Source organism: Cydia strobilella, chromosome 25 (genome assembly GCF_947568885.1).
Source record: "Cydia strobilella chromosome 25, ilCydStro3.1, whole genome shotgun sequence".
NCBI lineage: Eukaryota > Metazoa > Arthropoda > Insecta > Lepidoptera > Tortricidae > Cydia > Cydia strobilella.
This window is the reverse complement of record NC_086065.1, coordinates 4,633,889-4,647,655: the sequence shown is the minus strand read 5'-3', so window position 1 is coordinate 4,647,655 and position 13,767 is coordinate 4,633,889. Positions and strand designations below refer to the sequence as shown.

At 38.4% G+C, this 13,767-nt stretch overlaps 1 protein-coding gene and 1 pseudogene across 1 annotated transcript in view; one reads left to right on the top strand and one right to left on the bottom strand.

The window, feature by feature from the left end:
• Positions 1-13,767, bottom strand: part of LOC134752839 (LIM and SH3 domain protein 1) — a 55,669-nt gene that overhangs the window by 12,998 nt on the left and 28,904 nt on the right. Inside the window, exon 2 of the mRNA XM_063688600.1 lies at positions 8,729-8,823. Coding sequence (XP_063544670.1) covers positions 8,729-8,823 — 95 coding nt within the window. The remainder of the gene's footprint in view (positions 1-8,728; positions 8,824-13,767) is intronic.
• LOC134752574 (uncharacterized) overlaps positions 9,197-13,767 on the top strand; it is a 29,814-nt pseudogene continuing 25,243 nt past the window's right edge.

The window sequence follows — 13,767 nt, the reverse complement described above, 5'->3', positions numbered from 1 at the left end:
TACGGTTGATGTTTCAAGCCCATTGCCATTTAAGTAATATGTAGGGATTTTAAATTATTCATAGTTAAAAACCACAAGGTGCCAGGTAAACATTAAATGTGCAATTGTTGAATATCATGATCGCATTTCGTTCTCACAGTAACTCTTATGCCCATATATTCTTACTAATAGTAATACATATCAATACCATTTACGTTGTGTTTTGTGTTGTTTGTAAAGATAATTCATACATAATATAATTCATAAACTTTCGCATACATATTAATATTAATAATGATTACAACATGATTACAACGTGCGAATTGAGCTGACACGTACTAAGCCTTTCTCAACAATGACACCATTGACCGTATGAAGTCACACACCGATTTAGACGTGACGATTTGTCGTGACGAATCCGGCCAGGGGTTTTTGTCGAAGTTCAATTGCGAGTAAAAGTGTGGAAAATCGCTTAACTTTCATTTCTTGTGAGATACAGAAGCTGTGTACAAAACAGAGTGGAATGTAGCCTCTTCTTTTTACTTTATATCGCGTATAATAAATTTGAAATACTAACATCCCGACATTTACCCGTCCGTAAAAAAAGTGCACGAAAACAAAATCCATGTTGCAGAGATGAAGATGCCGAGATGGGCAGCAGGCGTAACAAGACTCCATAAAATACGAAACGAGTATATCAGAGAGAGTTACAAAGTTAATCACAGATAAGATCACCGAAAGCAGACTTTGATGGTATGGCCAAATAATGAGACGTTCCGAAGATCACGTGGTCAGGAAGGCGCTGGCAATACCATGCACTGTATGTATGGTAGTGGAAGACCCAAAACCACTTGGCTGGCTACTATAACCCGCGACTTGGAGTGAGCCCAACTTACAGATGCGACAACCCAGGACAGACCATCCTGGCGCGGTGGCGCCTTAGAACGAGGAGAGCCGACCCCAAATGATGCTGGGAAGTGGCAAGGAAGAAGAACTAAACTTCTTCACCCGTCTCTATCCGTTGACCACAAGCGCAGAATTTTTTTCGAAATGTCGAGATGTATTCTTAATTCATTATACGAGATATAATCGGTCGTAATTATTTAATTTTTACCTAATTGTTCAAGAGAACGCGGTTCAAACGCCTAAGCACAAACATCCCAAAGAAAAATAGACGTAAGAAACTATGTAACTCGGTCATAATAATTTCCCTGCCATTAGTTAGGATAATTCATCCATTTAGCGCAGACGTCACTCGCGTCCGGGTTGCGAACTCCGGCGCATATACATATAGGACTCTGTCACAGATCACTTACACGCGAGAGTCATGCTCACCACACATCACTGGGGCAGTTGTATTAAATTAATAGGTAGTATTTACTGCAACATCGTACAAAAAAATGATGATTCCTATGACAGTTCCGCCAATTCGCTTTTGGATAGACTTTATTTAAAAAGTAATTGAAGAAATAGGTTTTTACCGTCTTTTTATTACTTAAACACTTCTAAATAAAAAAATGTGTTAAAATACCAAAAGAAGTCCAAAAACATTTGACATTGACAGTTACTCCATACAAAAATGAACTAACAGGGATCATCATTCGCCGCGTCAATTACAGTGGCTCCTTTCAATACTCCCCTCGGAACAGTCATCGTCAATTAATCGGTATCAGAGATGGGCAAAATGTAATCGACTAACGATTAACGATTAAGATTACAAGAATTAATTGCGACTGACGATTGAAAACGACGATTGATCAATCTTAGTTGTATATAGTGCAACTAATTTAGTTGCAACTAAATTAGTTGCCGATTGATTTCGGACAACTAAATTTTGTAATCGACTAATTAGTTAGACTATTTTCTCGCGACTAATGTTAGAAGCAAATTGAATAGAATACCTCGGTATGGCTATGTTGACAGACTGATTAGGACATCTTAACGGATGTTTAAAAATAAAATAGTCATGTATTACTTACGATATTTTGACCGTTTCTAAGGAGTGAGATCTGTTCTCACTATTATTTTGCTACTAAAGTAAGTAAGTTTAATGACCACACGTTAAAAACAAAATAGACCGCGTATATAATAAACAACATGCAGATGTGTCATTCAATAGAACGTGTTATTTTTAGAAGATGCGTCGGCACTTGCACCAAAATGCAACAAACAACTTCCAGTTCCAGGTAAGTAGGATTATCCCATTGTTTTGTCACCGCGTGACACTAAAAAGAGTTTTACTATTGTCAGAGACAGCAAAATATTGATAGTTTCTATGTCTAAGATTTACTCAGTATCGTATAATTCAAAGTATTAATAACTAGCTGTGCCCGCGGCTTCGCCTGCGTGGAATTCGGTCTGTGTCAGTAAGCGGCTAATTCACCCCTAATTTATCTCCCTGTCCCCGGGAGACGGAACTTAAAGTAAAGTTGACAAATGGATACGCTAGAGGACTAGTCCAGATAAAATATTTTACAATTAGGTACCTACCACCAAAGATAGATATAACTCCGTAATAGATGGATACAGTCTAAGGAAAAAACGTGCCTCGAAAATCACGAAAATTTGATTCTCGATCAGATGTCGCTACTACCTTTTGCCTACTCTCGTATAGAGGGCGTTAACGGTTTCGTTTGTTATTATTTAACAATTTTAACGCATATCAGTGAAAGAACATGGGTCAAAAAAATAAAAATAATTAATGCAAATAAAAAAGATCGTTTATCCATATTTAAATACATTTTATCGTATTTTAATAAATCTTCATTTTTAGTTTTAAAGTGTGTCGATAGATGGCAGTGTGGTTACAAAATTTACTATGACAGTACCGCTCTATAATATTACATCCTCTTTGCTACCACTAAATAAAATTACACTCCAAAAGGTTTTTGTTGCCCTTATTCAAATTTTTGACGTGATTTAAACGGCATAGAGTAGTAGGTGTATATCGAACGATACAGTACCATTTTTGTATTTTTACGTCCTTGACTGTACCTATCCAAATCGGGTACACTACATATTTCCGAAAAAATATTATTCCGAATTTTAGAATGTCGAATTTTATCATTCCGATTTTTAAATGCTCGACCCATCAAAATTCCGACTGTCATAATTACGAATGATGAAAATCACGAAGATTTATATTTCCGAAAACCCAAAAAGCCGAATTTTGTAAATTCCGAACTACATAATTTCGACTATAATAATTCCGATGGTGGCAAACACCGAATTTAACATTTACGATTTTCAAAATCACGAATTCGGAATTGCCCTTATCCGATTCCTATTTTAAATATCCCAATTTTTAAATTTCCACTTTTTTGGCAACAGTTCGTTTTCTTGGGGGTCGCAGTTATAACCTAACCTAACCCACTTTTCTGGCAACAGTTCGTTTTCTTGGGGGTCGCAATTCTAACCTAACCTAACCCACTTCTAGCAACAGTTTGTTTTCTTGGGGGTCGCAGTTCTAACCTAACCTAACCCACTTCTAGCAACAGTTCCGGTTCGCAGTTCTGTCTAATTTATTTATGCCGAATTTTTATGCCAAAAATATTTTATGCCGAATGCCATGACGCGGCACGACAGGTACCCGTAATAATTACTAAAACGTGAGTCTTCATTTGAATATCACGGACTTCATTTTTCCAATCTTAAAAAACCGAATTTCTGAATACCGAATTATTTTATTTCCGATCGGACAATGATTTTTCGGAATTTAGGAATTCGGAAAAAAAATATTTTCGGAAAAGTGTAAAATCGGAACTTTAAGCTTTCTGTCAAGTGACAATCGGATTTAAAGTTTTCGGAAATAGCACATTCGTGATTTTATTCCATCGTGTTTTTAAAAATCGTAATTTTGATATTTCGGACTTATAAATAATCGGGATTATGAAAGTCGTGGTTATAAAAATCGAAAAAACGTATTTCGGAATATTTGGGTGTTCCCATCAAAATCATGTCATCCAAATCGGTCCTCCAGTGAAATCAGTCTAAGCATGACGCCGGCGGCGGGCAGTGTCTGCCCCTTTTTTTGTTGTTTTCGGAGTGGGAAATGCAACTGCGTAGCGTCTGCCCCTACGACTTGTTGATAGTCATAGCGAAGCAGGCGCTCACGGGGACCTGTAGGCGCTTAAAGCGGAACGGGAAGTTGCTCGGAATGGAGGGGGATACGCAGGATGAACACGGCTTCTCCGGCGCCACACTCCGTCAGGATCTGCGCCTATATATGTATTGCGTACGATGTATTTGGGATCACAATCGAGACTCGCGCTGGCTTGCCGTTTCAGCCGAAAGCGAAGCGACCTGCCTGGCTAGCGCCACTGAGTCTCTCACCGTGGTTTTTCTTAGACTCCTGAGACCGTGCCCCTTGTGGCCGCAATGCATTGCGAGACTTTCGCGAAAGATTCGATTTTTTTCGGGAAGGCATGGTAACGCGTATAAGTCCCAAATCGTTTGACATTTACTGAAAAATTCGTGACCATTATTAAGAGGAAAGGGCTCGGCCGCTTCTCCATGCAAACGCAGTCTCCATTTTTTGGATAAAAACTACCCTATGTTCTTCCACGGGACTCAAACTATCTCTATACCAAATTTTATCTAAATCGGTTTAGCGGTTTAAGCGTAAAGAGAAATTAAAAAAAGTTTTTTTCATTTTTTTTGTGTTTTCACTCGGGAATGGTGTCATTTTGATATCATAAATGAATTCGGCATACCCGATTTATACAAAAACGATACCTAACTTGGCCTAGTAGCTAAAATGATATAGTTATCAAGATAAAGTTTTTAACCCCTTTTTCCATGGGGGATGAACTTTTAAAAACGCTAAAAAAAAATTTCTTGCTTTTTAATATAATTAACGTTTTGCAAAGTTTTAAGTTCCTGACTTAAAATAAAATTTGCACCCCAAGACAAACTTTCATCCCCTTTTCAACCCCCTGAGGGGTTAAATTTCCAAAAACGTCAAAATTAGTTTTTTTGTAATCGTCTATCATACATTTCTAAGAAGTTTCAAAGCATTTGTAATGGATTCAAACTTTCAACCCCCTTTTAACCCTGTTAGGTGACGAATTCTTGAAAACGCTAAAATTACTTTTCCTGTATTATAATAATATGCCCATTATACAAAGTTTCAAGTAACGCACTCAAAAAAAAAATTGAACTCCATACAAACTTTCAACCTCTATTTCACCTCCTTATGGGATGAATTTTCAAAAACGCTGAAATTAGTTTTCTTGTATTTCAATAATATATCTTCTTACGAAGTTTCAAATTGCTAGCTTAAAATAAATCTTGAACTCCATACAAACTTTCATCCCCCTTTTTAACCCCCTTAGGGGTAAAATTTCTCAAATTTTTATAGCCTATAACCTGGCCGTGGATTTTTTCGACAGATTAGTAAAGTTTGCATCAAAATCCGTTCCGCCGTTTTCATTTGTAGCGCGGTCATATAAACAGACAAACAGATAAACAGACAAAAATTCTAAAAACTGTTGGAATGTGTTCTGTTATCGATTCTAAGTATCCCCAGCCAATTTTTTTTCGAATATCTTCCATGTACAGACTTTCGACCCTCTTCCGCTTTATTATAAGTATAGATGCACCAACCTACTTTATTGTTTGCGATTTGTAAACAATACAGTTTTTCGCTATTTGTCGTTATTACCAATATATCGTTATAATAATATTATGGCATTATTTGCATTGTCATTCAAGCATTTCAAATTAAACGTGTATACATAATTTTAGCTCAATCGGATGAAGATATCTGCTTCAAAATAAGTCGCAAAATTCTACCCAAACTAACATAGTTACAACATACGAGTACCTCCGTATGTTACATACATACGTACTTGTAGTTACATATTGCAAGATAAAAAATGCAAAAACGGGCGACTACGTAGTTTTAATATAGATTTAATCGTGAAATTTAGTCGATTGAAACTAAAACTAATTTAGTTGTTAGTCGAACATTCTCACAACTAATTTAATCGCAACTAAATTAATCGCGATTAAAAAAATGACGATTGATATTTTTAATCGATTGATTAGTTAACTAAAATATTAATCGATTAATGCCCATCTCTGATCGGTATGTCGCTTCGGGAACAACCTTCGTCTTCAACTTCGGGAAATCACGGTCCCAATGTATAAAGTCATCGTAAAATGTCTACATGCCTTCGTATAGATAGGTGCTTGTTTGCCACCGACGTGGTATAAAATAAAAGGTGAATGCTTCATATAACATAGAGCTTATTTATAGACGGTCACTTTCGTTTGTGGCAGCATTTTTGAGCAGGCTTTGGCATTTATTGGTGTGGTTGGTTTAGTTCGTCCAGTCATATATTTTCATTGTTATACCAAGCGACCCCTCTATCGCATACAGATGCTTTATAGTGAGGAGTCTACGGGAGACGGTCTATTTGTGCATGTATGACACGTTGCGCAATATTGACGGTCATGCACTTTCGTTTTTATTGTGGCAGCACTGTTGCGCCGGATTTGTCGTTCGGTGAGATTGAATACGTACTAGCTAATAGCTATGGTCAATGGTTTAGCTGGTCCGCGTCAGGTCCGAGTATTTACTATGAAACCACGGATGATGTACCGCCTGCAAAATTGCATGGTCACATAATGAATTCATTCACAGAGTGGCTAAAAAGTAGGTCGGACCGATTTTAAAACTAAAACTGTCTTTCCTGTGGACAAAACTTCCTTCTGTGTGTGTGTGTGTGTGTGTGTGTGTGTGTGGTGTGTGTGTGTTGTGTGTGTGTTTTTTTCTTTCTCTCTGTTTCCTAGAACGATTGAAATGATATGTTATAACAAGTTATAATGTATTTTTACTCTTGTTCCCTTTGAGCATTTATGTTTTATTCCATTAGTGGAAACTGTTTTGGCTCATGTATTAGTCATAATATCTATATCCTGTATTATTGTAAGCTGTTTGTTTCCCAATAAAATAAAATAAATAAATAAATAAAAGTAACGATATATGGCGTTCCATGCCTAAAGCGTCCTTATTCAGGCATGGAAAATCACAATCACATACACTGAAACACAGAGGTTAATTGAAAGGGATCAGGTTAAATCAGAAAATTAGGCTTCAATAGCCCTTAACCTCGGGTAGGGTCACTGCTATAGTTATTGGCCGCTCCATAGTAATTGGCCACTCCTAACAAATCAGAAAAAAATAAGGTAATATAAGTCTTATTGGTAAGTGGCCAATTACTACAAGGGAGTGGCCAAAAACTATATCATTGTCAAATTTTCCACAAAAGGGACGTAAACATAATGCTATATAACACTTTAAACTTCACGTTTAGTACACATAATTAATGTCATTACCGGGTCTAACGCTATAGACCCGGTAAAGACTTTAATTATGTTAAACATAACGCTGTATATGATTCTCAAGTGTAAGAAATCCAAACAGCAACTCACAGAAAAAACAACAGCAATAAGATATGATATGAGTAAAGACTACAAATAAACAATGCATATTTGCCATACCGGCGACGATTTCCTACCGACCACGTCAATATATGAATCACGAAGTGTGAAACGAAATTATTCAAGTATGTTACCTATTCGTGACTAACTGACCTAAGTAATTATAAGAGGAAAATGGCGCTGTTGTTACAGTCATCATCAGTGTCACGGGCGGCTCGCTCAAAATTAAGCTTTCGGTCGCAAATAGGGGATATTACTGCAATGTTCTGCCACAAGAGTGCAGCACCAGCCTTTTTAGTAAACCATAGAGTAACTTATACAATATACATACATCACCTTTAACAGGTTTTTGACAAGTTTTCAGAGATAATAAAATATGACATTTATGAATCCGAAATTTCGCTATCGCTTTATCGCTCTTTATGCAAGAGTGACAGAGATGTTAGATAACGAAATTTCGATTTTCTTGATTCTCGATAGACCCTCAGATTGTGGTAGTGGCGACACCTGCGCATAGTTTCGCGTAATATTCCCTATTCGAGTCTCGCTCGGGACAGTGAATTTTTCCACTTTTCATTTATTTTAAGTTTTAAGGACAGTAGGTAAGTAAGAAAGAATAATGGCTCATGGATTATAGAACAATAGTAGATACCTAATATAGTCCTAATTAGTCAAAAAAGTGTCTGGGGGCCTTTATTACTGGCCTTGAAGAAAAATATAATCCAATTACGCTCCGGTTTACCCATCACAAGCGATTTCTAGCGGCTCAACTATTTTAAGACATTAAGCTGCTTATCCAGCAGTCATTTCACTCGCACGTGCAATGCGAAGGCTCACAGGCAGTATAGCATCAAGCGTGCGTAAACTACCTATATAGGGGGCAGCAAACCGAACCGATTTAGTTGAAATTTGGTATACAGATAGTTTGAGTCCCGGGGAAGGACATAGGATACTTTTCATCCCTCACCTACTACTCACCCCTCAAGGGGGTGAAAAGGGGGGGGGATTTGTATGGGGAATTAATAACCGCTGAACCGATTTAGATGAAATTTGGTATGGGGATAGTTTGAGCTGAGGGGAAGGATATAGAATGTTTTTTATCCCCGAAATCATCCCTTAAGGGTGTAAAAAATGGGGATGAAATTTATAGAGTGGACCAATTGGAGGGGTGAAAAAAAATAGGATGGATTTAAAAGCAGATTTGTTTAAAAATTAAGGTACCAAATTACTAATTCCAGGCAGACGAAGTCGCGGGCAAAAGCTAGTAATAAAATAATGATATTTCGTTTGATTTGATACTTACGCCTCGCAGTATGGCAGTTTGCCGTATCCTTTGTACGTCCTCATGTTGAGCGTCATCCCGCACTCCTGACATTTGAAACAGCCTTTGTGCCACGCCTGTTAACAAATAAACATATAATTTATTAACAATACATTTAGATATAGAATTTTATTCACAAGAGATCATTCTCTCAATTACAGATAAAGGATTAGATCTTTCCGTGAGTGAACGACATCCGGAAGATTGCGGGTCATTTCTGGATGAGATTGGCTCAAGACCGGGACAAGTGGCGTACTGGAAGAGAGGCCTATGCTCAGCAGTGGGCGAAAAAGGGCTGATATGATGAGTGCCCTTACGAATATTAACTTATCAAGTGTTGGCGGACTGGATAATATATAAGAGATACGGTGGTTGGTTATGTACCTTTATTAGAATGTACTATTAAAAAAGGAAATAATTTACGCAACCAGTCCACACATTAATGCGCTCATGCGCAATAAAGTCGCGTCGCTCATCAGACGGGTTAGGGGAAGCCCCAACAGTCTCCTGCAGGTCGTGGCCGGGAGGCAGGACAGTGCCGTGCTCGGCAGGTTCAACGAGCTGCATGCTCCGAGTGTGCGTGAGCCTCGGTGAACCGCGCGCCACGGCTCTGTTACGCAGGGCTTTTAGCTTAGACCTTTGTTATTAGTATCTAGTAGTAGTAGTTAGTAGTATGTTGTATCTTAGTTTTTAGTATTTAGTATTAATAATTTTAGTTTTAATTTTTTAGTTAAGAACTTACTAACAATGCTATGGACCTATGAGTTGTCTGAAAATAAACGCATTTTTTTTATTTTTTTTATTTATTAATTCTGAATTAAATATTTTTTCACGCTTAAGATGCGTTTTTGACGTGGATCATTCAGAATCTTTATAAGTGGATTTTACTTCTAACGACTGTATAATCTCAATAAATGGCGATGGCCCATTTGGTATTTACAACTTTCGATAATGAAAAGGGCAGTGAAAGAAGTTCACATTATCCGGTGCGATTGTTCGCGTTTCTTATCTAACCATTAGTTATAATCTGGCTATCTTTCCAATACTGAGCTGGGTAACAGTAACTGTTGTTAGGCCGGTGGCACCGTCTGCGGTTATACTGCACTGTAGAGTAAAGGTTCGGCCATACCGCTGCTCAAAATACGCTGACGGAGAGGAATCGCAGTGATGATGACCTGACGTAAAGTTTAGGACTTGGAGGGCATGCGACAAAAACCTTGACATTTACGGCGCGTCGACACTGCGTTTCCGCACTGTCAGCGTGTTTTGAGCAGCGGTGTGAAGAGCATGCGGTAAACACGGTACGCTTACGGTAGATCACTGCGATTCCGTACCGACAGCGTTTTTAAGCAGCGGTGTAGTCTATCCTTGACTCTGTTTGAAGGATATCTTTGTGGGGACCTGTTAGTGTACACCCGGCTGCAAAAGAACAAGCCTCTTTATCATCATCATCATCATGTCAGCCGATAGACGTCCACTGCTGGACATAGGCCTCCCCCAAGGCTCGCCACTCCGACCGATCCTGTGCCGCTCGCATCCACCGAATTCCCGCGACCTTCACCAGGTCGTCGCTCCACCTCGTTGGAGGCCTACCGGCAGTTCGTCTTCCGGTACGCGGACGCCACTCAGAACCTTCCGGCCCCACCGGCCATCAGTTCTGCGAGCAATGTGCACCGCCCACTGCCACTTAAGGTTTGCAATTCTGCGAGATATGTCGGTGACCCTAGTTCTACTGCGGATATCATCATTTCTGATTATATCACGCAGAGAAACCCCGAGCATAGCTCTCTCCATTGCCCTTTGCGCCTAGAATGCGCGCTTTATGCTTAGAATAAATTTAAAAGTGGAAAAATTACTGCCTTGGGTGAGACTTGAACTCATGGCCTCTGGATGGATACTCGAGTGCTCTGCCAACTGAGCCACCAAGACCTCATCCATATGGGTCTAGGGGACCCTAGCGACATCTACCGTAAGAGCGTTACACTTCTTAAACGCATAATAGCATCATAACATAGCATAACAGCATAAGCTTAATAGCATAGTTCGCAGACGTTTCTGCTTGTTAAACATTAGAGCCTTTATGAATGAATTCCATTAAATATCCTACGAAACTTTTGTCGGCGAATTAAGTAACAAAATTTCAACACAACAGCTTTTAGTTGTTTATCTTAGTTTAACTTAAAACTTTAGTTAACCACGTGCCACCGACCCCGCGACCTTAAGCCGCCATCTGTTGACCTGGCCACCGTGCAGTTACGGCACAAAACTGTTTGTTTGGCTACGGTCCTCTATTAGTTACGCATCAACTTAATTTAAACTCTAGTTACCACGTACCACCGGCCCCGCGACCTTAAGCCGCCATCTGTTAACCGGGCCACCGTGCAGTTACGGCACGGAATAAATAACTAAACCACCAACAGCAGAAAGGTCTAAAGGCGTTTTTAGTACATTTCCAACGGCATGAAATAGGTAAACTTACAGTTTCTGACGCGTGAGAGAGTGATGCATTTGGGGGGAAACCAAATTTACATAATTTACAAGCCTCAATTAGTTAATTTATGTTTTATCCTTTTCTTACAAATACATAAGTCAAAATGACAGATTAAGACAAACGATTAATAGCTAATTGAGGGCTTGAAACGTGTTTATAAAAAAAAACAGTAATATTTAAGCGCTTGTTTTTATTGAATTAGGCCAAGCAATAAGAAGGTATAGAGGGAAATGCAAGGAAAACAATTTTTGACTTAGTAGCTTTGTTTCGACTAGTTAGGAGATGAACATATCAAAAGTCCCCGGCCGTAACCCTGGTGCTGGGGGGGAGAGGGGGGTTTGAAGGTTCAATTTTTCGGTTTTTCGATTATATCCCGGAAACTATGCGTCTGAGCGACTTGGTCACTTATACAAAATGAAAAGAGATTTAATTTGTCACAAGTTTTATTTAGTGAAGTTTTTCGATATCTTGTATAGTTTTTGAAATGTTCACCTCCTAACTAGTCTAAACAAAGCTACGAAGTCAAAAATTGTGTTCCAAGCATTTCTCTCAACTTTTTTTGGGCATTCATTTCCTGCCCTAAATCAATTTAATAAATTATTGTATATGTATATTCAATTTTGGGTTTCTATTCTACGTGTTTAAAATAAATAAATAACACAAATTACTAAGTAAATTAAGTAGTAAAACTTTATAGCGATAGGAACTATATTAGGCAGTGGAGATTTGTCAAGTTGTAGCTATAAAAATGTGGACGAAATTTGAATTTCGCGCCTTTTCCTACTGACAAGATTTGCTTGACCAACTATATTTGCCTAATTTTCTAAATTACCTTACACAAGGAAACCATAAGCTGCCTCTTCTGACCCCAAAAGTAAATGATACTTCACTAGAACCAGAACTGCAGTTGGCAATCAAAAACGGGATTTCAGCCTCGTCTTATTGGCGACGTTTATAAGACGTTTCGGTTTTGTGTTTCCGAGTTATTTAGTTCATTTTCCAAGTTAATGACGCATTTACGGTGATTGCTGCAGTTATCGATGGCAGCTACGATGACAATCTTCTGATTTAGATATTAGATGTGAATCTAGAGCGTAGTGAGGTTGTTAAAGTGGTATTTTTGCGCTTTGTCGATGTTCTCTCTATTAGAGTTTTGAATGATTCACGCGGTTAGTTTCTTTCTATTTCTAGGAAAACCTTATCAGTACAGTTTTATGGTTGTGATAAGGTCGTCACCCAAAGAAGATGTTAATAGAAAAACAGAATTGTATTAATTATTTCTAAAGTAGTCAAAAGAAGTATTATGAAACGACCCGCACATTATAAAATATGTAGTCGGCAAAACTATGTATTAGCTTATAATATATGCAGGGCCTGCAGAGGTGCTAAGACTGTACCTATATTTGAAGTTTTTGAGGATCTCATCATATTCTGACTTTTATGACACTATTAGGCGGAGTCGGCCGGGCGAAGTATTTAGCAGATGGCGCCAGCATAGCTTGCCCTGTCAATCTCTAGAATTGTGTACAATTTTTGTTTTTTAATGGAATTCTATGCCCTGGATGCCAGCCCTTTAAGCCAAATCTCATAGAAAAAGGGGCAAGCTATTATGGCGCCATCTATGCAAACCTTTGACAGTTGCCAGCCCCATTCGGTGTATTCGGACGTCTTACATAATACTAACAATAATACCAAAATTACAATGGCGTTATGGAGGCCTCGGTTCTTAAAACTCGATCTGTACGAGTTAACAGGATCTGGCTCATCAGATCAGTTTAGACTACCTACGGATCATTTGAATAAAACGACTCTATTTCTGGCAAATATTATGTAATATACGAAATATTCCACCTTTATGCAAATTGACATGTTATTCATTATTTAATTTTATATTATCCTTAGCTCATTAAGTGAATTGCAACTGGTGCTAAGCTAATTTAATTACTTTAATTATTTCATTAATATTGTTAGACAATTGTTAATTTAATATCGTAATATTAAATTAACAATTGTCTAACAATAGTCGTATGAACTAATGTCCCAATGGCCTCTACTTGTGCAATTTATTGCACTCGGTTATGCAATGGTTAATTCGGACATTGATGAATCTAGTTGAGTGTTAATTAATTAGGTTTTTATATCATGGAGGTGTAAAACTGGGGTATCGGCAGAAGAGTTGAGGTGTATAATTATACACACAGCTACACAAAGTACTAATCGCGAAAACAGTATTGGATTGAAGAAACTTTTGGTCTTTCTTGCAGTTGGCTTGGCTGTTCAAGTTTCTAGAAACTTTAGTAGTTTGTTGGTTCAGCTGTATTAAATTGTTTGACATGATGCCAACGGCCGCTTTCTATCACCACACCGATCGCCGTCGGCAGAGTGTTCATCCTCACACCCTAGAACCTAAATGGTCGCGTACTGTGCGGTTTAAGAGGAATTTCCTCCCGCGGACGCTTCGGCTGAGGTTTTTCCGAGGGGCTACAGTATGGGGTTCTTCAAAAAAGGAGTGTACAGGTTAAGGTCGGCA